The following is a 24,785-nucleotide window of genomic DNA, read 5'->3' as shown; positions in this document are numbered from 1 at the left end:
AGAGGCTGAGGGCCGGTGTGCCCGCCGGGTGGCGGCCCGGCAGCCGCCAGGGCTGGGCAGCGAAGAGGAGGTGGCTGGGGGGGCCCTGGAAGGAGAGAAGTGCCCTGAGTGGGAGCACATCTGTCGGGGAACAGAAACCGGCCACAATGCGAACGTTAAATTGGAAGTACATTCTCTTGTGTGAAATACCAGAACAACTCATAGAATGCTCTGATACAAACTCACTTTGTGTGCTGTGTTTTTCTTACACCGTGGCAAGATTTTGGCAGCTGTAAGCCATGTTCCTGGAGAGTTTCACGCCCAAGTGCAGCTGTCTGTACGTGCAGGATGAAGTTCTGGTTTTCTGTGATGTCTCTCACAAGGTGCTTGTCATGCACCTGGTATCAGATCGCTCCATACTGAAGGTTGATATTCCACAATTAGCTTGCTGTTGCAGACGTCTGTCTTTAGAAGTCTTACAAGGGTGTGAAACTACTGGTTTGCATTGCAAGTGACAAAAATAATTTGCATGCCTCTGGTATTTCAAGACAAAAGATCAAAGAGAAGTTCTGGGGGAATGTCAAGTGAGAGGGATCAAGGGGAGAAGTTAATAAAGACTCAAAATCAGAAGGCATAGGGTAGATCCTTAGAGAGGTTTGAGCAAGTCAGTTCTGTAATACATCCTAAAGCTGAGCCTTTTGTGCAGATAGGGAGATTTCTAGAGGGGTTTATACTGATGTGGATTCCTTGGCTTACCAGTTTAAGGGTGCTCTAAGAGTTCTTTTGATCTGCCAGTGTCACTCTGATGTAAGAAAGCTGATGCCTGATGTGTCTGTGTATACACGGTGATGTGCTATTTGCAGACCTTCTGACTTCTGTGTGCACAAATATTTAGGAAAAACAAAGATTGTCTAAATTACCATTGTTGACTTAAGATTTTCCTTCCCATTGGACATATTTATGAGTGTGTGTAGGAGGTGGTGAAAAATCCTGCATGAAAAAATTACTTAATATAAATATTGCTGTAAACAGAAGAATACATTTTTCTTAAGTTGTTAGTGCCATATTCCAGTCTCTTCGAAGTGTTGTTCTGCTTTCTTTCTGATTTGACTGTTCAAGTTGAGTTAGTGTAGAATCATTAGACTAGTTAATGGGTAGCTAAACCCTTCCACTAAAAGAAAATGAGGGAGTAGGCATTAATAAAACACACAAATGTAACTCTAAAATATTTTTATCAGAGACTCTACAAGTGAATGAGAACTTCTTTCTACGGAACTGAGGTGAAGAGCTTCACTATGGGTCAACAGATTTCAAACCACACACAAACTGTAATTAACAAGTTGCCAGAAAAAGTAGCAAAGCATGCCTCTTTGGTTCAAGAGAGTGGTTTCCTAACCTATGAAGAGTTTCTGGGAAGAGTAGCTGAACTTAACGATGTGTAAGCCTTATTTTGTTTTGTTCTTTTTTTCATGTTTTGCAGAGACCTTGTATGCAATGTAGCCTCCTGTGCTGGCCAAGCCAGAACTGACCATCCAGTTTTGAAATGTTTCCTTCAGTTCTTAAAGTTGCTACAATGGTTGTAATTACACTGCAAAACCAAAGCCAGTTCTCCTCCTTAAATTTGCTTTTCTCTAATACTCTTCTTCCAGCAAGTGTTGCTTCTCTCGTAGAAGTTCACAAGAGGTAGACTTTTAGCAGTATCTCTTTGTTAGCCTCAAGTGTCTCCCTCGCTGTTGTCGCCTCCACCAGCCACCTGGAGATGCGGTGCTGCTGCCTCTCCCCATCGCTTTTGGGAGGAAGTAGCCCTGGGAGCCCTGCAGAGACAGCGCAGCACCTCCACACAACTGTCTGGGACCATCTCTCCTGCCTCTGTGGGCGGGCAGTGCTGCCCCTCATTAGAGAGGGGCCTTACTGTCTGACACCAGGGACCAAGATAATCCCAAACAAAAGGCTGCATAAGTAATTACGATTTTTTATAACCTGCCTTTTGTTTGACTGATACATTGATGGTAAAAAGAAATGAGCAAAAAAGCAGAATTGTCATTTTTACCCAGTATTTGTGGTATAAAATGATATGAAATGGAAATGTACACGCTGAAAAGGGGCTTTGTAGCATGTGACTTCTGGTAGCCTTTGGTGTTTAATGTTAATTTGTATTCAGTTTAGAAATTGTCCTGTGGAGTGACCATCAAGAACAGGTAACTGTCTTTGGGTAGACACGGAAATAGATTTTGAAGAACATCACTTTATGTTTTGCCTGAGAATCTGAGCATAACGCAGTATATTTAACTCCAAAATATCATTGTTATTCAAGGCTTTTAAAATTTTTTTTTACAGTTCAACCTGAATGTAACATTGTTTTAATTCTTACAGAAGAGACCTTTGTGTCTGTGTTCCATTAAAAACAATATACAAAAATCTCAGGGTCACCCGAAGCTTTCCCCTGACTGCTTCATTATTAATATATATCAGCAAAAACACACCTCAGCAGCATGTGTTGGTACTTGTGTGCTTTTCTTACCTATGTGGTAAGGAAACAGCCTCTTTAGATTGGACCACAAGACTGTATGAGTGCTGCAACAAACAGTGAAATTATATATAAATTAAAATGCCTATAAAGGACACTTTCTTGCTGATACTGGATCAAAAGACTTGCACATCATTTTCTGAAATTTACTTGCAATTTAAAGTGAAATGGACTGTGTATTTTATACTTAATGACATACTAAGAAGGTCATCATTTCATGTCTCTAGGCAGTATTGATAAAATCTCTTTAAGACTGAAGAGTACATAGGTGAACAATAAATAATACCACAGTGGCTGAGGTTGCTGATCCTTGCATGTCTACCACGTGGTGTAAAACTGTGTTTCTTTTTTCCAGTACTGCAAAATTGGCTTCTGGACAAGACAAACATTTGTTATTTGAAGTGCAGCCTGGTTCTGATTCTTCTGCTTTCTGGAAGGTGGTCGTTCGGATAATATGTACTAAAGTAAGATTGTTGAAATTTTTGATTTGATGGGGTTTTGTGTACAGATATTTGAGGATTGTCACTTTTACTGGTAAAATCCAACACTTGCTACAAATACTTTAAGTATATATTTTGATACAGATGATGTATTCATGGATACTATATGAGACAAATGACATCTAAATTCTACGTTTCTGCAAAAAGCAGGTTAACAAAAACATTTTCATAATTAAGTTTAAAGGAAAGATCTCTTCCAGTGGAGTGCTTACAGCCCATTAGTTATGAATTCAGATGATTTGTGAGGTCGAGTCATGGTAATCAAATAGTACAACAAGCAGGACTATATAGATTGGTAGTAGTCAAAGTTAGTCCGCAATTCCAAGCAGTATTAGTTGAGCTGGTGTAACCGTATGTATCCTGTCTCCTTAGAAAACCAATGTAAAAGTTAAATGTTTAACTCAGTTTGAAGACCGTGACAGAACTTAGTAAGTTTTCTCTTCCTAATCAGGAGGTTTTTCCTCTCTGTATCCTCTCAAGTAACAGCCTTAAACAGTCCTGAATTTTCTGAGCAACTTTAACAGGCAGCTTCACCCAAGCCAACTGTCAGACTTTGTTTGAAACTAACAGTTAGTAATTTTCTGTTTGCTCTAAGTTTTCATTAAGGCAGCCATCATTGTAGGCTGCTTTAGGTTCAAATACGAAATGACTATTTTTTCTGTTCTTTGTTCTAAGTTTAGCCCATTTTTTAGGCATCAGGACCCTACTCACAATTCATTTGAGTAGTGATGGTAATTGTCTTGCCCTAAAAATGTACTCGTCGTGATGAAACAGCTGTGTTTGCAGGTCCTAACTCTTACTGAAGGAGGCTGCAATTTGCTGACGTAGTGATGGACACTTGGGAAGGTGGCTGAATGCCACACTGCCATGAGAATCGCAGTGCAGTAAAAGAATTTTGAGCAATGTCAAATAAAGATCTGATTTGTAATGGTAAACAATTCTTATATCTTAAGATAAATAAAACAAGTGGCATCGTGGAAACTTCCAGAATCTTGAACTTGTATCAGTTCATTCAACTTTATAAAGACATCACCGGTCAAGCAGCAGGAGTTCTTGCACAGAGTGGTACTTCTGAAGAAGGTGCTGAGAATTTGACGACTGTGTCATCCTGTCAGGCCAGCCTGTGGATGGGAAGGTACTTTGATACATTCTAGCTTCTGACCACAGTTCCAACATAAGTACTTTGGAAGTTGTGTGTAAAACCTGAATTACAAACTGGTGATGATCAAAACTGCATGCTCTTGGCAATGCAGACTTTGTATCATCACAGACATGAAGAGCTCTAATTCTCTTGGTGCTACCATACCTTAGCTTCAGAGCAGTTGTTTCACTGATCAGTTCTAATATAAAATCATAATCAGTTCTAATATAATCTATATAAAGGTATATGTTGAATCTCCTGAATAAGGAAACGGGAGGAAATGGAATCAGCTGCAGCTACAAATCTAGGGGGTTTGACAGTGTTTGTTTAAACAGATTTTGTTATTGTTCCACTTAAACTTTCTCTTCCTCTTTTACATTTTGGCATGTGAAAGTTCCCATCTGTTGCCACTAGAAGCTCATCAATTTTAGTAATAATTTAACTTGTAAGACTGGAAAAATGTGAACTGTCTCACACCTGTTGACATCCTGCTTTGTTAACTAGAGGAAAAACAAAAGTCTGAGGTCAACACCTGCAATAACTTCAGTTCAAACTGAATCTAACAGCAAGAAGCTTGTCATCCTTTCCCTGTGTGGAAATGTTGTGACCAATAATTCCTTACTTTTAACTCTCTGAATTAGTTTGGAATTCCAACTCAGTTTTAGTGAGGCAGAGATAGGTTTTATAAGAAAAAGTGGTATTGTTCTCTGTATCAGCCAGCGAAGAGCTGGTAGGCAGGTATTTTAACAAAACAAGTTGCTGAGGTAGTTAACTGTCTTCAGTTAACTTCAGTCTCTCCAGCTGTGAGAAAGAGAAGGGGGTTGGCTGTGTGGTCATTTTACATATAGAGCCCACTGTTTTTTCTAAGTCAGTAGATTGCAGAATGTGTTTTTTTCATTTAATTTCCTGTTTGGGGGGGGGAACAAATAATGTCAAATTGCTGGCTGTACTGAGTTTTTGAAATGCTAGAATTCAGTACCAAGGCATGTTTGGGAAAGTGTATTTTCCTGCTCTTTCTCCAAGAATACATGGTTATACTAGAACACACGTATACCTGGAAATGGCCTTTTACCTCCACCAACCAAACCAAACAAACGCAGGGGCTTCTGCAAAGCAGCTTCATCTATTGCTGAAGTCAGTGAGTTGATGTAAGGTTTCCTAGGAGAGTTTCTTTTTCAATTTTCAGACTTTGAGATGGGGATGATGAGGATCCTTTGTGTTTGTAAAGTTCGTTGCTTGAGGTAGTAGTAGTGACAAATAGCAACAAAAGAGTATTTTTTTCTAAGATGCTGAAATTTAGTGAGCTTGTATCTTATCCAACGTTCTCAAGTCATTAAGGAAAACACAGGCTGAAGCACCTTCAAGTATTTTACACCAAGGAAATCTTCTGTTCTTCTGTTATATCCTCCCATTTGCCTAAATTCTTCTAACCGTTAGACATTTTTCAGCTCTGCAAGAGCTAGCTGTCACTGTCCAAAAATAGCAAATATTATCTGTTTCATTCTTCTTCTTATCTTAACTTCTTCCACTGGAATAATACCCCATTTCTCTAGTTCATCCACTTCCTGTTCAGTGCATTCCAAAATATCCATAAGTTGTTTGTGCTTTCTGATAATGAAGAGACAGCCATTTCCTTAGTTTGTTACTCTTCCATTTTACCATTTCTTCAGGAACTTAGTCCAATGGCTAAACCTTAGGTTCCAGAAACTTTATAAGTAGGGCATCCTTTTTAAGTATAATTGCTTGTGTGAGCAAATCTCAAAAACTGAAGTGTTTTCAAAGGTTGGAGTTCCATGGGAGAGGAAAATGAAAAGGGGGCAAGTCCAAAGCACATAGTGAGCTAATCAAAAGCCAGGTTTTTTGGAAACTTGTCCTCACAGTTTGCGAATCACCATCTGTAATTCTGAAAAAAAAAAAAAATCTCCTAGCCTTCTAACTTCTCAGAAAGCTAATTGAAAAGGAAACCTACTGAAGAATAAGACAAAAGTTGGGTTTGTTTTGTTAATTGCTGTCCATTAGCTGGCTAATCTGTACAGTTAAAAAATTAGTCTGTGTTTGAGAAGCTCCCAAGATAGCTCAGCAAAAGCAGTCTGGTGAGTAGCCGTTGGGGTGGGCTGTCTCTCCCGAAATGCCATTCCTTCTGGAATGCCACCTCTGCCCCAGGTCACACAGGGATCCCCAAATCAGGATTTTTGGAAAACCGAAAAATTTCAGAACATGTACTTAGCTGTCTTGGAAGTGAGCCATGACTATAAATTAGGGAACTTTACATGTCTAGTTAGGTCAGTGAAAGCTGAGGATTCTCTGCATCTTTTCGCACTTGAGAAGTCTTGATAATGCAGGTATTTGAGTTACTACCGTTAGGAACTTTAGATACAGATATCTATTATTTGGGGAAAAAGAATGAAGACAGAGAAAATGAAAATGTCTGTCCTGAGGAGTGATCTAGTTTTTAAACTTACACACAGACGAACACCTAGACACTTATCTGGAAAAGCTGTGGTAACAGTCAACTGAGAGAGTCCTGATGTGGGGGAAGAATCGTGAGGAATGTATTGCAAGCTAAACCCAGCCTTTTCAATCGGATGGGCAGTTTAGCTCTTGGCATTTTGATGGCATGTGAAAGTGAACACGCATTCTAGAAGTGATCCTCTCAGCATGCATGTTTTTATGTAGGATGTGAGCCAGTACACAGGAATTTGACAAAGTTCATTATGAAATAGCTCAGCCTGCCACTGTGGGGAAGGCAGGCGGATTCTCCTCTTGCCTTTATTGTCAGCAGTGTTTCTGTTCTGCCCAGTCGTGTGGTATGGAACAGCTACAGCTTATCACACTTCCTTGTCAGCATGAAAAAGGATTTGCATAACCCTTTGCAACACCAAAAGTACCACATGACACAAGTAAATGGATATTCTAACTTAGTTTATTTACTGCAGTTTGTTGGTAGCTGGAGGCTGTGCCTGCTGACACAGGCCGGGATGATGTGTCTAGTCCGGTCACAAAATTACCTGTTCCTCGCAGATAAGCACAGGTGCTGCTTTATGTCCATCACTAATTCCCAGGAAAAATGTAGTAACCAGTGTAGTCACTACTAGGGCACAAGTATAAAACTTATTGGTTATCTGGGAGAAAATACTGTCTTCTTTTCTGCAGGGTTAAGCAGTTGACAGATGAAGAGGAATGTTGCATCTGCATGGATGGCCGTGCTGATTTAATCTTGCCGTGTGCTCACAGTTTCTGCCAGAAATGCATTGATAAATGGTAATACATATTAAAGGATCTTCATTATTTTATAGTATGTACTGGTTATCTGACATGTTTTGGTTTGGTCTGACAGATTCCTTAGTTCCCATATAATTTAATGGCTGAAGGTATTTGGAAGTTCATGTACGTATGATACATAACAAGCTTGAGTCAAATCAGGCTGCAGCAGAAGGAAAGGATTTCAGAATTTGTAAACATCTGATGAAGAATTTAATTTTGAAAGAAATGAAAGTGCTTTTCAGCATTTGTTTTGTAATTTATCTCTTTTTATTCTTGTAAAATTATTGTATCCTTGCTCAAAAACTAGAGAAGATGGTACATGCTGATGCTGGCATGTTATGCTTCACAAAATCTCATCAAAAGCTTTTTAAGGAAAAAATAGTTTGTAAGACTGCAAATATGAAGGCAACTTGGACCATCTTATCACTTATTTGGGAAATAACTATCAGATTTTTTTTCATATATTATGATTTCACTTGAAATAAATAGTATACAGTTTACTCATTTAAATAGATCAGACTTTTCGAGGAAAAGATTTTTTCTCTATAGCAACGCCTTCAAATTTATGTATAACATGTATCTTACAGTATATGTTCAGCTTTGTAGTAAACTGAACAGCTTTTCAGCTTCTGCATCTGTCTGATACACCAGTTGGTACACAAGGAAAAATGTAGTAAGAATTGCTGGATCTCGGAGTGTAACTAGTCCTCTCTTTTCTGGGAAAATAGTGTAACATCTATCAGCAATACAGGACAGTGTAGTGACTGTGGTGGGGAGCAGATTATATTCTACTTTGGCTACTGAATCAGCTGAACTCTTAACTAAGCTCCAGTTACACCGTTCTTGTTTCTGATACTCAGTTTTATGGTTCATCTCTTATTAAGCTAAGCACAGAACAGAGCCTCCCGCCTCAGAAGTGTCCTTGTTGGGACCCCCGAGTTAGTCAGTGGAGGGGGACGGGACCAGTTCTAAACTTCAGTGGCCTGAATGACCCGGGAAGGGGGTTTCTTTTTATCTGGGAAGCTCACGGGGACTGGGTTCTGAAGTACCTCCACTGAATATCTAAAGATAGGAAGAATTAATTGAGACTGTAGATTTCCACTTCCAATTCTGGTCAGGTAGCTAGATGCATTGTAGTTAACCTAAGCAAACTTGGTAATGAGGAACATGACTCCAAACAGCACTCAGAGAATGGAGCCACATTCGGAACTGTTGGCCAATCTTCACAAGAAGCTTTTACAAAAATATGTAGGTGGCCTAATCCTGTTAACTTGATCATTCTTGGAAGTTCTCACTGGGTTGTTGTGTTTGGGGTTTTTTTGTCTTTGTTTGGGAGCTCTTTTGGCTTTTTTTTGCCCAGGAATTGACCATCAATGAAAAATACTAATTTCTCTGGCTTCCTGACAGGAGTGACCGTCACAGAAGCTGTCCTGTCTGCCGTCGGCAAGTGAGTGGGGCAGGTGACTCTTGGGTGGTCTCAGATGCACCCACAGAAGATGATATCGCCACTTACATACTTAACATGGTAGATGAGGTGGGCCAGCCTCACAGACCCTGATACTGGCCAACAAGCTGGTAACAGAGAAGCACTTGAAGCTTTCGTTTTCACAAACGTCTGTTTTTACCTCTCGTTGCCATTCTTCCAGTCTTTTACTTCTCGGCTGCTGTGAATCTATGCTGCTTTTTTAAAACACAGGTTGTATGAGCCAGTGTAAGTCTGTGCAGTCTTAATTATTAATCTGTATTTTCAGTAAACTCTTAGATCATTAACAAAGTTTATTTTAACAACTTTTGATATTAATTAACAGTTCAACTACTAGATGAAACAATTTATAACAGCACAACTACAACTGCTAACTGCTGTTGGCACATCCCAGTGTACTGCTAGAGGTGATGAACCATGTCTGATGGCCTGACTTCACAGTTCTTACCCCTAAAAGCACTCCCTTTTAGTTACTTGACAGATGTGAATAAAGATGATGCGTTAGCACTAGTGGTTATTAATTTGAAATTTTACTTCCTGAAACTTGAAGATATCCCACTGCCTGTTCTTCAGTAGCCAGTTATTGCTGCTTTTAGTGTTCATAGGTACTGATTTCAATCTGATCTGTTACAAATTTTAGTATTAAGTATTTTAAATCTGTTTTGGAGAGTGTAGGCAGCTCTGTAAGTGTACTTGTGCACTTCCCTTTATTCTTCTAACAAGATTTTATCACAGTCTTACTAGCTTGGAGACATTTAACAGTTTCATACACAATACTAAAAAAAAAAATATGGTTTATAGTTTCTTGATCAAGAACAGCCAGAATAATTTTTAAACATGAGGCATACCTGAAGGAAGTTACTTTATTTGAATTAGCAGTTAAGGTGTAGTTTAGTCTGATGCTGTGGTTTTATCTGCTTCTCTGGAGTTTTTGAAGTGATGAAATCAGAGACTAAGAGTTATAAGCTGATAATCTAAGTAAGGGTGCTGTGGTTTATACCTACAAGTGCAATATGCTTTTATGTAGCAGGGAGAACTACTTTAATAATAATGTTGCTTGCAGTGAGATGAGCATGTGACAACTTGGGAAAAGGGATATTGTAACTGGAGTGCAGTGTCTTTCTGTGCCTAGCAGAGTAAAATTTTTGAAGAGCTGGCTTTAGACAGACTAAAAAAATCATTAGGAAACCCGTCTTAATCCCCTTTTGCATAAAGAGTGTTATGGAAATCAACTGCTATTGTAGAGAATTAATTAATGATTTAAAAAAATGTATATATTAACAAATACTACTCTTTTAACATGAGGCTGTTGAGTGAGAAACGCTCAAGTGTAGCATTTGAGGGGGTATCAGCATAAATCTTGCTTACTCTAAGAGTGCATTTTTAATTACTGTACTTGGTAAAATTTGCTGATGCCATAAGGCCTTTTATCACAGACAGGTTCTGAACTAAAAGGCCTGCACACATCTAGGTACACACATTTCAGTTTTTCTTGATTGCCTTCAAAAGATTTTAATTATGTTGGGGACCGGATCTTGGGAATTTCTCTATTATCCTTCTCTTTGGTGAGGAATCTGCACAGCATATGGCACCCACGTGAGCTTGGCGTGTAGCACAGTTGTCAGATTTATCGCAGACATTAAGACAGATAAGCAACGTACCCTTCTTGTGGGTATCATCTGAAAGCCAATATGGCTTAGTGTATAAATCTGTAATTTAACTAGTGAAAAATCCATTATGAATGTATATAGCTTAGAACTGATTTTTTTCCCTTTGTTAATCCTTTGATATCAATGAGATACTATACAGAAAATGTATGGACTGTTTGGTTGCATATAGTTGTTATTTGGGCTGAAAATTATTAATGGTCAGGGGTTTTCCACTAAAATGTTTGCAGATATTCCTAATCACATACCAGTTTGGGTTTTTTTTGCTTTTTCAGCTTGCATTAGTCCATGTTCAGAACTTTAAAATAACCTTTGAATTTCTTAAACTTTTTGTATCACTGGAACAGAAAGAGCATCTAAATTAAAGCTTCAAGCTAACTTTATTTTTCAAGTGTTTCAAGAATGATGCTTCTGAACTGAGATTTTCTAAGTTGCCTTTCTGCTGAGAACTTAAATGAATTTCTTAAAATGTAATTTTGTAATTTGCAAACAGGTTGTTAATTGCAGCACAATGACACTTGCAATTACAATATAAACTAATGCAAAAATTTAGTGAAAAAGTAAACTTTGTATTCTGTACAGCTTTTTTTAATTAAGTTGCTGTAATTCATACTGCTGTGATATAGGTACTGTAATGTGTGCCTTGTAAAATACATGTACTGGGTGTTATATGGGATAATAGGTACACTAACACTGAAAAACTAGTGATTTGGTACTGGTTGGTACTACCTAGGCTGAAGTGCTACATTTAGCAAAACATTTTGGAAAAGGAATCCCATTGGCAGGGACAGGGCAATGGGTCCAGAAGCTAGACCTTGAACATGTGAATTACTGTGAATAGTTGTTGGCAGGGGGCATTAGAAGAACTAAACTTTGTGTTCGGTGAAGATTTCTTACAGGTTTAATGTGAAGTTGTGACTTAAACCTTATAGATTGTATTAATAGCTAAGGACATTCCAGCATATTAAACTTTGTGTATGAATTGTGCAATAAAGTTACTTTGGAAGAAATGTCTTGGCTTTAATACCACAAAACTCTGGAAACTGGATTTTAATTTGAACACAATGCCGTTGTACAGGTGGTGTGGTTAAAAGTACACCATGATGAGTCAGATGTCTCTTCAACTTTGCAGTGTGATGTTAACGAGGTATCTTAAATGCAGCTCTGCAAAAAAAGACTCACTCTGATTCTTCTGGTTTGGATTTTTTTTTTTTTTTTGTCAAAACAAATACATTGGGACGTTATGCAGTGATGGGAAAAATTAAACAACTTCTTAGGAGGACAGTATTGAAGAGCATGTTTGGGGATTTTTTTTATCTCAGAGAAGTGTTATTTACTTTTTCCCCAAGTTATTTCATTGCATTTCTGACAGTACTTTAAAGCTTAAGAATGCTAAGGGTTGGAGTATTCCTTCTCAGATTCTTCCTGGTTTTCAGTAAGCACTGAAATACATAATTAATGTAGGTGTTTCCTCTGTCTAGTTACTTGGTTTATCTGTTCGGATCTTTTGAAAACAGGTGAGAAATGGGAGAGGAACTCATTAACAGATCAGGGAATGAAAGTTGGAAAACTTACCAGTTGTCAGACACAGGGGGCTAAGTGTAATCGTGGAGTTAACAAATGTCAGTATTTACTAGGTTTCAAGTTCTGACACCATATTAATGCAAAGTGTTTCTTTTTTTAGTGGGAAACGGCATGTTTAACTTAGCTTTCCTTTAAAGAGAATTCCATATATAATTATAAAGGTTTTCTAATCCATACTCATTCCAGTTCTGAAAACAAGGCCGCCAGTGAGCTCTCTGTGCTACAGGTTTGACCTGAACTGTTAAATTCCAGCCCTGTGTAGCTGTGTGCCAAATGCATTATTTTTAGAAGGAACCTCTTGGCTGTGGTTGTCTGTGCTTTGTGTCCTGCTGAATCCTGGAACAGCAGCCTCCTCAGGGAGCCTTAAGGATGCTCGCTGTAAGTGGGAGCTGTATGTTAACCTCTCCGGCCTTAATTCTTGACACTGCATACAGATAAAATTCTTCCATTTTGTATCCACTAAATACACATGCTCTGTAATGAAAGTAATTATACTGTGACTAATATTACAGTAATGAATTATTTTGTTTTTCTGGTGTTAAACCATTCTTGAAGGTAACACAAGGTTTTATCCTCATCTTAAAATGGGTGAATGGAATTCTGCTTTCTTGTGTGTCTTTGATGTTTGGTTCTAAGGTCCAGAATTTATCATACAGCAGCTTGCTCTGAAGCCGAGCCGCCTTCTGTTGCTGCGTGTGGCTGGAAGTGCTGCGAGTGGGACAGTGCTCTTGCCGCCAGGGCAGCGTGTGATCGGCAGGTAAGGGGTTTGCTGTGAGCTCGCCCTCTTCCACTGAATGGTGTGTCCAGGGGGGATCTGACAACACCGTCTGCTTTCGTAGCTGAGCTGTCCTTCGTTAGCAGGGGATTGCTTCCCTCCCTAACCTGACTATGGGGCTTGAAATATTAAACACTGGGCATGGGTTTTGTAGGCCTGAAATAAAAATTATCTATCAGTTTGGAACTTTGCCCAGTGTGACTGGTGGACTGAGGAATACTATCCCACAGGTAATTAAATGAGGGCTCTTTGGTTCAAAGTGTTACTTAAAAATACAAGGTATTTTTATGAATTAAGTTTAACCTGCCCTTCTGGAATTTGATTGTATGTGGAACGAGGTAGGGTTTTGGTACAAGTCTCTGCTTCCATGCTATGTGATTCAAACCCACTTTAACAGACCTGCCAACAATTGTTTATGTGAGATGGTACCCCTTAATCATGGTTAATGATTAATGACGGAGCACTGTTGGTGTCTCGCTATTAGATATACACTGTTCTCTCTCTGTTTAATATGGATATTTAGGGCTCTGAGAGGTACGGGAGAGAAATACATTCTTCAGTGACAGGTAAGTCTGTACTCTTGTGTACAGAAAGACACATTTTAATCTTCATCTAAAAATCTTTTATTACATTTCTTACTGATTTGTGTTTTTTCCTTAGAAGTCACTTTGACTCTAGCAGAATGTCCATGTTGATATTAACTATTTATTTCAATTTGTTAATATTTTGTGGTCTTTTTGTCAGATCAAGTGTTCTGTGTACTGCTTAAGTAGTTTCAACTGTGAAACTGCTTTCCTGCTCCCCAGTGGAGGTGTTTTGACTCTCAGTTTAGTACCAAGATGAGGCTCCAGGCTGAGGCAGAGGTGTTGCACTCTTAGCCCTGGTGCCCAGTTTGGATGAGCAGGGGCCCCAGGAGGCTGGGGGTCAGCCCTGCAAGACACTTACACTTCAGGACATAATGCCAGGCCTCCTGCTGGCACACATCAGAACAGCTGGTTTTCATTAACACTGAATTACTTTAGGTCAGCTCCTAAATAGAGCTTATTCTCTATCTTCTGCACTGGGGTTTTTTTCAATTTTTATGCTGTGGTAGTCTTTCATTTTGGTTTAGTCTTCTGCACTGCTAACAGTTCATGTGCGTAGGCTTTTACTTCTACTTAAAGGTAGAGATTTTGAGAAACTACAGTTTGAGGCACACACAGACAAAAACCCTAACCATAATCTTTCATAATTTATTTATTTGTGTAATGTTTAATGCTTCCACAAGAGGCAAAAGATAATAATTGTTCCCAGGCACAGAAAGAAAAAGCAGTTTTTACAGATATCCCTCCCCCCCCACCACCTTTTTCAGACTTAGATTTTAACTAGGCAAATAGAACAGAAAGACTTAGCCACAAGTAAAGAACAAAGATAATGAGAAGATAAAGTAACTCTTGAGTGAGGGAAAAAAAAATGGTATTACCCAGGGGCAGAGCAAATGCTAAAGTAACGTAACAGAATAGAAGAGTATCATTAGAAATTGTTCAGATAGATTTGTTGTAAACATCAAATAACCATCATTAATCATTTTAGGTGAAAGTATAAAATGCTCTGAGCTAACAGATTTAAAGAAGTCTTGAATAATGTTTGAACCTTAACACCAATGAAATGATGCAAAAAGAGGACGTTCTCCCCTTCTGAAGAAACACCAGCAGTGATGTGCTTCTAGTCCCCGTTTGAGTAAAACACAAGCTGTGGTGTAACCAGGTTTGGTCTCAACCCTGTTGCACGAAGCAACTGACCTGTCTTAAATGTGAGTAAATGTGTACAACAGTAATCCAGGTATCAGTAACACTTCGTTACACACAGACCCTACGACTGTAAGGTTGTCTCCAACAGCCATACATTAGAGAAGTGAAACTTAAAAAAAAATGTGAAATTTAAGAACTGAACTTGAGAATCAGTAGCTTCTGCCTAATTAAAAGATGACCAAAAGAGATGGAGTAGTGGAAGCTTGAAATAATGTCTTTTTTTCCCCTAAATATAACACTGTTGGTTCAATTTATCCTTAAAAGCAGCACACAAGGAAGTCACAGAAAGCAGAACCTGTGGTCATGGCCACTTGTGTGTTACTGCCACTCTTGTCAATAATCTCAATTACTGTCTATTAACTGAATATTCAAATCCAGTTTTGGTTTTTTCTTTAATAAGAGCTACAGACATATTAGAACCTGATATGTTTGAGGTAAGGAAAGCTGGAAAGGTATTAAACATACATTAATTTGCTATAGTATTAAGAAAACTAAGTAAGAAATCTAAGTAACAACAAAAGCAGCATTAATAGCGATCTCCAGGTGAAACAATCCCAAGTAAAGCTGTGTTTATCAGATGAAAATACAGAGTTTCAGTTCTTCAAGCATGTTGCCTATTCAGCCTAGACACAGATGCTTTTCTCAGGTAAATAATGTTATATTGATAATAATTTATTAGTAAGCTGTACTAATGAAAACAAGATGTCTGCATTTTATGCAGCTAAAATATTTGAACCACTGTTTTCAGACTTCATCCTAAGAACATTACACTCACCAATCCTGGTAACATGAGCTGCTAAAGTTTCTAACAGTGAGGCCAACAGGCTGACTAAGAACTCTGGACAATGTTCTACAACTGCGCAGCGTAGCATGGTTTCACGGGGGTTTTGGCTGCACAAGGAATGCAGTATCTGGCACTTGCTGAACACTGCAGACGTTAGGCTGGGGCGCGGAGGAGCCAGGGTCAGTTCCCCCAGCACCTCTCTGCAGCACCCAGCACCCTGTTTTGGTGCAGAACGTCTGCAGTCAGGGCAGCTCCCGGCAGCGGCACAGCCACAGCTCTGCCCCTCTGCCGGGCTCCCTCGGGACAGCCCCACTCCCAGGCTGCTTCCTAAGGGGCTTTAGCCTTAACCTCTCTTAGGGGGCTCTTGGAGGGCTGCACAGCTGTAGGAGGCGATAGGGAATTCCTCCTTCCCCTACTTTGGTGCCATTTCCCTGCAATCAGCATTCAGGACAGCAGGTACATTAAAAAACCAGCCTTGCAGGTACTGACCTGCCCCAGCCTGAGGAGGGAGCCTGTGTCTTCAATGCACGTATACATCTGTGCCATCAGCGAGTTGTTTGGGACTGCTGATGTCACAGCTGCTACTTCTGGCTGCATTTCCAAGGGAAAGTGAGACCTGATCAGTTCTTGAAGGATGTAGGTGCCCAAGCCCCAGGAGAAGGGTCTGGCCTATGAAATACAAGTAGCCCAAGACAACTGATGTAGTAAAATGGGCAGGGTTCTAGGCCTAGTGAGGCTTGATTGGCTAGTATTCATTATTTCCTTTTTCTGCATTAATTCTGAATCACTGTTCTAGGATGCCTAAGCTCCCTCTGTATTGTCTTAGATACCCAGGTCTCTAACCACAGGCTTAGGGCCTGCAGGCCTTCCAGTGAGCTAGTGTAATGTGGGCTTAGAGGCATCAACATCCTCTGCTGCCCCTGGACTTGAGTCAGACAGATGCTACCATGTTATTACCTTTAAACCTTTCGGAACGAGTAGTAAGAACCATGTCTTAAGAAGGATGATCAAATAGAAAAAAGACTGAACGTTATAAATATTCTAGTGGCTGTATTTTACTAGCCACTCCGTCATAAAAAAAGTTTAACATAACATGATTTGAAATGACATATTTCAAGTGGGTTAGCTTCTGTATAAATAGACTTCTCATTCAATGCTAACTGACTAAAATACAAACTAACACAAACATGTAAAAAGATGTCAGAAGTAGGACCAGAACCCAGGTCTGGAGTTTCTACCACTGATTTATAAGAACACGTCCTTTGTTCAAGTAAAAAATTTCTCTTTATATGCAACCAAAATTATCTGCATAAATTTCCAAGTAATTTCAACTGGCATATCCATGTATTCTCCTTACAAAGCAATAAAAAAAGTGTTCTCAACTTTCAAGGCAAAGTTTTCATGATATAATTAGACTCATTATTAAAATGTACAATAGTGATGATTGTGACACCATGTTTTCTACTTACTAGATTAAAAGGTATTAATCTGCTGTTCTTCACAGACACCCTACGTGACAACAGGAAGCAATTCATTAGCTATTAAACAAGACTACCAGATTTTCCTTTTTCTTTTTTTCCCATATAACTGCTGAAACATTAAGATAAAAACTGTCTGAACACCTTCCAGCATGAAAAGGTAGCCTCAAAATTATGCACTCCATAGAAACTGCTAATGAATGAAGAGTTAAACATACAGGTGCTGAACGCCATGAGGCTACTGAGCCCCACAGGACACCTGCAGGAGCTCAAGGTGCGCTCCCAGATGCACTAGATAGGCTCTGTTGGTTTCCAAGCTACAGTACAGTGCACAGTTAAGACAGTATGAGACAAACATGACATGATTCTGAGCAGTTAATATTTACAGCAATCTTACAAAGTCTGATGTTTGCAGAAACTGAAATTTTTGCAATGAGAATAACGCAGTAAAAGATAACAGCAAATGCTGTTTACCTTCCATAGGTACTCTGGTTTTCGCTGTTCTGTTCAGTTACGTCTTGGTAGCATCAAAACAGATGATTCAGTGTTAATTACCATCTTACCCTGCTTAGGAGTGAAATGTTCTGGTTTCTCTGAGTTTGTAACTACTTCGACAGAGTAGAAATCTCTTCTGTTCTCATAGCATCAGACAGGAAACTAAGTTCATTGCACAGTGTCTCGTACCTGAAGGCCATCCGGATCTGGGCAACGTTTGTCTTTCGAATGTCATTTCCCTCAGGCCCTTCTTTACAGTAATTCACCCCTAAGAATTTCTGCTTTTCCTGTGAACAGGATTAAATGTAAAAAGGAAGAAGTCAGTTCGACTGCTTTGATTTATTGTATATCTGAGTATTTCTTAGTTGAATGACTCCAGTGCAAGTGAAAAGAGCAGCTTCAGCCAGCTGGCCACTGAACTCTACCTCTTAACCTGTTTTGGAGATTTTAAGGCCAAAGTTTATAACTTAATTCCTCAGCAGTGTGTTAAGTCTGGCTTGCTAAAACTCTTTCTGCTACTGTTCCATCTTCACATCTGATCTGAGAGGTCAGAAAGAGGCTTATGTTTCTTTTGTTAAATGTTATACAAGAGGAAAATTAGTAATTATCATTAGAGAACATAGGCAGAAACAAGAGAATACATTTGTCAAGCCCCTTCACATACCAGCTCCTTAAGAATGTTTGAAAGTGACACAGAAGAAAAGATGCTCTAAAGTAAGTCCTAGAGAAAGTCATGGATGTGTAGAATTTTAAAGCCAAAAGGGAATTTAATCTGACCTCTCCACAACAGAATATTTTCTGTAGTATTCCCTTCCAGGCAAAACTATGTCTTGCTTATGATAGGTAGTTTGTTTTTACTCAGTGCAAGACATCAGTGCAAGGCAAAGGGATCTCACTCAAATAATTAAAGGTTTAGGGCTGGAGACAAAACTGAGTATAAACAGCCACCTGGTCTCTGCATGTTTTGGGAATTCCAAAACAAAGCTAATGAGAAAAAAATGTAACATTAGTACTTTAATGTAAGACTGCATAGCAGATAGTTTGCAAATGTTCCTCTAAAAAAGGATAGGGGTGTACACAAATACATCACATAAGCACCTACTGCTCAACTGTCAGACTTCTGACTTCTCAGTTCCTGCCTGCCCTAATATTCACAAAAGAGATTTTTTCAGCCACAATTACCTTGTCTGACAATCCACTCTGCAGCACGCTGTTTCTTGCTATTTCACACAAATCACAGGTACTTAGTTTCCACACCTGGGCTGCAATAGCATATTCCTCCATGAGAGCTTCCTGTATCACCAAAATGTTTAATATTAAATTATATGTAAATACAATGTAAATGGAATATGTACTCATTACTAATTAAGGAATTTATACATGCTCTTTAGATAGCTGTGAAAAATTAGAGGTTTAAGACTTTAATCACAATTAGTAATGAACAGAATTGTTTATTTCAAATTTCTCAAGGGTGACTGTTAAACAATTAATAGGCACTGGGTATCCAGTTATCTTAAGTCTCAGAAACTGCAGCCTGCAGTCCAGATGCTGAGAGGCATTTATTAGGCAATTTCAAATGAGATCCCAGGGTATACAAACACCTTGCAGGATCTGGTTGTAAATGTTTAATGAATATGTACCTAGGCAGATAGCAGGGCAATTTCTCTGCACAAGGAAGCTGGGTCTGACTCCAGTGGGCTGTCACCGCTGAGGATCCTCCACACTACGTGACCCTGTGGTGGTGCTGTGTTACACCCGCACAGAAAAGCCCCCACAGCAGCTCTGCCTGTTCTAGCAGACATGTCGTGGGCCAGCAGCGAGCCTGGGTGAAGCACGCCAGAGCTCAGCCTGTCCTCAGGACACAGGCAACTGAGCTATGGCCAGGCCAGGCCGAGGCACAGCATCACTCGGGGCAGTGCCAACCACAAAACTGGGGCATCAAAACCAGTGACCAGGCAGTTGTGTCCTGCCAGGCCACCCAAGGCCAAGAATCAGCTTCAATGTACTGAGCAAACAGCTCGTATGTCATCTTCAGAGATTCCACAGCATGGTTTTGTAAAGTACTTCCCCAGATTTATTAGTAAGGAAACTGGACTTTCCTGGCACTCTAGAGGATTGTTTATGAAGGCTCAAACCTCCCTTCAGCCTCATCCTTCATTCTATACTTCAACAGCCAACACTGGAGAGGCAAGAGTACAAAAGAAACATAATTAGGAAGTCAGACATTTCCCTCTGAAACCTAACGGTGAGTAGTAGACTGAGAATGAGGAAGAACAATGAATGAAGTGACTGAAAGACATGAGACTTTATATCCTAAGTGATCATACAGAACAGCTTTCAGGTCATTCTGGGCCTGCGTGGTACTGTTGCCAAATGCTAAGACAAGTGGTTTTGCCTTTCTTACCTTTGTATAATGAAACTGCATAGGATCGTCTGTGGAGAGAGAGACATGAAGTCCCTTATGTAGAAATTCCCGTAGTGGATTTTTTGAGTACTCCAGGAATAGGCTGTTGTTACTAAGGGGAGACATAGCAATGGGTATTTGTGCAAGATAGTAAAGATACTGGAGGACAGGACTCTGCAAAAAAAAAAAAAAAAACAAACCCAACACAATCAGCATTTAATGGTACTATGGGATAATGATGAAAAAAAAGATGGCTTTTCCTCAGATAAAATAGAAACAGCATGACCCCCAAAATTAGGTTGACACTAAACCAACTTTAGAAAATACTTAAAAGTCTAAATTTTAAATGTTACTGATCTTTATAAAAATAATTTGTATTCTTCATTATATGTCATCATCTTTTTGAAAATATGTACTAACTGCACAACTTCCCCAGAACCTGAAAGTCACAGGTAACAGACGTGTAAGAACTGCTAAGCAATCTGTTCTTTTCAAAACTTCGGTCCAACAGGTAAATTCTAGGAGTAGAAGTTTTAATTTATTAGAAATCATGTGTTGCCATTGCACATAATCTAAATAATCTGTGGTCACCTCATCTTTATTACTATTTTTGGCTTAACCAACCTGTGAGCCTAACAAGTGTCTTTATTATTATTATTATCCGCTATGCCAGGTTATCACATCGGGCTAAGCAGGAGGGAGTGAAGAGAATGTTTTGGTCACACACAGTCTTTCTGGGTCTGATTTTAGGCATTACTGCTTCGGAGCATAACATCAGACATGATTTTAGGCAAAATTTTTCTTAGTTCTTGGATATGTTGAAAAATACGGAGAGAATTTTCCAGCATTAACCAGAAAATCCAACTTGGAGAACTCTTTCAAAAAAATCACAATGAAGTCGGTGCAAGTCTGCCACCCACTGACAATTATTTTAATTACAAAACGGTGGCCTGGGGATAGATTGTATAATCGTTTCTATTAACAGATATGCCAGGAATGATACCATTTGTCCTGTCATAACAATCAAGATGTGTATACACATGTTAAAATTCATGATCAAGTGATCCCAGTTACTCTAGATACAAATAATCAAAACCTTAATGAACTTCTGAATGAACCCTGAAGTACAGGGATGCCAGTCAAGGACAATTACATTTGTTCCTGTACAGAAAAAAGTAGAGCTTTCCTTAAATTCTTCTGGGACCTAAACCAGAGAGTAGTAACAGGTCTAAGCAGTTTTTTCCATGTAATTTTAGCTCTGCTTGCAGTAACCAAAACCAGGTGCTGCCAAGTCACTGACACATCTGAACAGTTGATCTTTCCTACAGAGACAGTGCTTTAAAATACTCACTTAGGAAAAGCTGTATTTTTGTAACTTAAATAAGAAATAGGAAGTTCAGCTGAGCTTATTTATTTCACAGAATCAAAGAATGGTTTGGGTTGGAAGGGACCTTAAAGATCACCTACAGTCCCACCCCCCCTGCCCCAGGCAGGGCCACCTTCCACCAGCCCAGGTTGCCCAAAGCCCTGTCCAACCCGGCCTTGAACCCTTCCAGGGAGGGGGCAGCCACAGCTTATCTGGGCAACCTGTGCCAGGGCCTCACCCCCCTCACAGGGAACAATTTCTGCCTTAGATCTCATCTAAATCTCTCCTCTGTCAGTTTAAACCCATTACCCCTCATCCTATCCCTCCACCAATCAAGAGTCCTTCCCCCCTTTCTTGCAGCCCCTTTCAGTCCTGGCAGGCCACTGTCTCTCCAGAGCCTTCTCTTCTCCAGCTGAACCCCCCAACTCTCAGCCTGTCCTCACAGGGGGGTGCTCCAGCCCTCCAGCAGGTCCGTGTCCTGCTGTTGGTGCCCCCAGAGCTGGACACAGGCTCCAGGTGGGGTTTCTGATCAAAAGAAAGATTTTTACTTGTGCCTTGCTAAGAAAATAAATTTTGGGCTGCCCAGATAAAATCCATTTGGTGACTGCTGTATGAACCAGGGACTGATGTCTAGCAGACAGTGATTAGTTTAGGTGACCAACCAGGCAATACCTTCTTCAAGAGCAATCCATGAGAGATGTTGTCTGCTGTCAGAAAAGCTGATACAAGGTGTGTGATAGAGCCGGCTTCACCACAGTGAGGTCGAAATAGAAAAGTACACATGCCTCTTTCCCTGAGGGGATTAAAAGCAAGTTCTACTAACAAAAAAATTAACTGTTCTGCATCTATTTTGTATATAATATCCATTAATACAGGAATTTAAAAAATAAAAGTTAAACATTCTCATACAGTTTGACATGAAATTTAATCAGGCCTACCTGTAGGCTGCTGTCAAAAGGGGCAGGTCCCTCTAACCCAAAGCCCTTCTACCACCCGACATATTTGTGTCTCCTTCCTCCCTCCCTTCCCCAGTTACCTCTCATTTAGCAATTGTTTAGCTACCAGGTGAACAGTTATTCAACTGATTTCAGGTGAAGGAACTGGCAGATGGAAAGCTAAGTGAACTGGTGCAACCTGTGGCCATGTAATTCCTACATTTAAAATGAGGGAAGAAGTGGAAGCACATTGCCAAGAGTTAGCTAACACCCCCTAGGTGTGATGACAACCTGCCATCTCACCAGGTTTAGTGTAGCATTAAACTACACCCTCAGTAGCGCAGAGATGACCTAGGAGTACTGGTTATTACACTAGACTTCACACTATAATTTTCAGAACTATTTTTATCATCTATATTACAAATGATGCTGGCTTTTAGGTTATAATGGATGCCATTATTCAGTGCAAACACTGTCCCATAAGTATCTGGAGATGTTCAAAACAGAATTTCAACAAGGACTGCTAGAGTATCAGGCAGTTCTAGGATGGACATTTAGCAACATCTCTCCTGAAAATGGAGGTGACTTTGCCAACAGTACCAAAATAGAAAACAGTCTTGTAATGGACTGGCTGTGGTGCCTCAAATAAACTGTTCACCCTGTTGAAAGCATTTACTGACTCATTGATGAACTGTGTCATTATCTCACCTAGCTGTAAAGAGTATTTAACGATTATCTAGAGATATTTTTGAACAGAAGCTGAAATGATCTTGAGGTAAAAAAAAAAAAAAAAAGAAATGCCTAAGTTCTGACAATCTCTGGAGAAGAAAAAAAATGTTGACAACAGAGAATGTAAAGGAAGTCAGGAGAAAGAGATGACTGATACCTGCTGTACTGTGTCCTCTCCATTACAGAACTAAAACTAACAACTAGGCCTGTTTGTTGCAGGTACAAGGTAATTTAAGGTGGATGTTTTTATTCTGAGTTTTGATTATATAGGATGGTAGAGAAAGAAATGCTTGAGGTAGCAGTGGGAAAGAAGAAATAACATTTTGAACGTTAACTGGGATAAGACCTGTTAAAATGACAAATCTGTGCACCTCCTGTGAGAAATGCTTTGTAAATAATAACGAATGAAATCCTTGCAAGGTAAGTGATGGCACCATAATAAACGACGTCACTGTGACTCAATTTGAGTCACCTGTGCAGATCACTGAGCGAGTCAGCCACAATGCCAAGAACATCAACTCAACTTGAATTTCAGGCTTTACTGAGCCTGATGCCAAAATCTGCTTTTGCAGTCCTGATCTCACTGTTCAGTACCGTAACTCCCTGCATTACTTGCCTAGACACTGGTCTCACAAGTAGTAAAACTGAATGAGTCAACAAGCATGCTATAGTTAGCTAGATGTGCAGTTGATAATTATGTCCTATTTTGTCTATCTTTGATAACAGCAGCAGGCCTTAAACCAATATTTTACAACATAACTTTGTATCTTAAATTACCAGGAGATAGCAAGCTACCAAGAGGTACATTGTATTTGGAAATCCACTGTGAATCCAAGCAAAGGTCAAGTCAATTTTGTGGGGTTTCTTCTTTTGTTTGATACATTCACTCACAAAAATACATACGAATGTCAAACCAAGATAAAAATCTGATGACTTTACAAGTTTGGAATATTTCATTTGAATTAATTTTGCAGTTAACATTTTCAGAATAACTCAGTCATCTTAAGACTAAAATACTTCAAGATAACCTCTGCTTCAAAAGATATATGATCTAGACACTGACTTAGATTGAGACCAAGATTATTGATTTTTCTTTCTGGAAGCTTGTAAAGGAAAAATTACTACTTACCTCCTAAGGTTGTTTAGCAACATGATGTTCACATACATATAATACAGATAATAGCTATAGGGGGGATTCTTCTCACTGGTCCAGAGGTCAGGGTTAAGGCTCTTGTCAGAGAACATATGGCCACTGTGTTTGGATTCATCATCAACACTGTCAAAGCCAGTCACCTGGTAGGAGAAGAGATTCACCAAATCAGTATTTTCAAGAAGCAAACTTCAGCATTACTGATTCTTGCTTCAGGACTTCCTTGTAAGAAGCATCTGGTCCTTCTTCATTTCCCTCCTTATGCTAGCAGTCCTGCTGCTCGGCCCTCCTACCATACCATGCAGAGAGCAGGAATAATGTGTGTTCAAGGAAGTTTCACCCGTTGTTTTCTTTTGAGTGAAACAGGAGGCCCAGGTGCACAAAAGCCTTCAGACTCAGGGGGGTGGGGGGTCATAGGCCTGTGAAACTCCCTCAGATCTAGATTATAATCCTTTGAACTCATCTGCTTTGTTATTTGAAAAGCAGCTGAATGACAGAGGCTCCCAGGAAACCTCCGAGTTCTGATTTGGGGGATACTCAGAAATGTCTTTTTTAATCATGTCCAGCAGCTACATCCCCACCTCTGTCCTGAGTCCCATCAAGATCTATACAACACGTTCTTACAGTCATCTCCTTTTTGGAGGCCAGTGCCAGAGGCAAGATCAACATATGCATTCTGGATTATTATGCTGTCTCGATACAAGATCATGTGAATGTTTTTTTTGTCATTCTTT

General features: G+C 39.6%; 2 protein-coding genes across 2 annotated transcripts in view; one reads left to right on the top strand and one right to left on the bottom strand.

Annotated features, from left to right (window-relative positions):
- The first annotated feature begins 76 nt into the window (after positions 1-76).
- Positions 77-11,571, top strand: RNF141 (ring finger protein 141). Its single transcript, XM_026850723.1, has 5 exons — positions 77-1,417; positions 2,862-2,970; positions 3,960-4,141; positions 7,301-7,408; positions 8,819-11,571. Exons 1-5 carry the CDS (start codon positions 1,233-1,235, stop codon positions 8,967-8,969), a joined length of 735 nt encoding a protein of 244 aa, XP_026706524.1. The 5' UTR covers positions 77-1,232; the 3' UTR covers positions 8,970-11,571.
- A 2,565-nt stretch (positions 11,572-14,136) lies between these two features.
- The window catches only part of AMPD3 (adenosine monophosphate deaminase 3), a 28,185-nt gene continuing 17,536 nt past the window's right edge, over positions 14,137-24,785 (bottom strand). The window contains exons 11-15 of the mRNA XM_026850854.1: positions 24,031-24,194; positions 21,910-22,030; positions 19,872-20,045; positions 18,650-18,760; positions 14,137-17,754 (exon numbers count right to left, since the gene is read on the bottom strand). Of these exons, the coding sequence (XP_026706655.1) occupies positions 17,578-17,754; positions 18,650-18,760; positions 19,872-20,045; positions 21,910-22,030; positions 24,031-24,194 (747 nt within the window). The 3' untranslated portion in view covers positions 14,137-17,577. The remainder of the gene's footprint in view (positions 17,755-18,649; positions 18,761-19,871; positions 20,046-21,909; positions 22,031-24,030; positions 24,195-24,785) is intronic.

The sequence above is a fragment of the Athene cunicularia genome (genome assembly GCF_003259725.1).
Source record: "Athene cunicularia isolate RWA chromosome 5 unlocalized genomic scaffold, athCun1 chr5_part3, whole genome shotgun sequence".
In the NCBI taxonomy this organism is placed as follows: Eukaryota; Metazoa; Chordata; class Aves; order Strigiformes; family Strigidae; genus Athene; species Athene cunicularia.
Note: the sequence above shows the minus strand (reverse complement) of the source record. Positions and strands in the feature narration are given on the sequence as shown.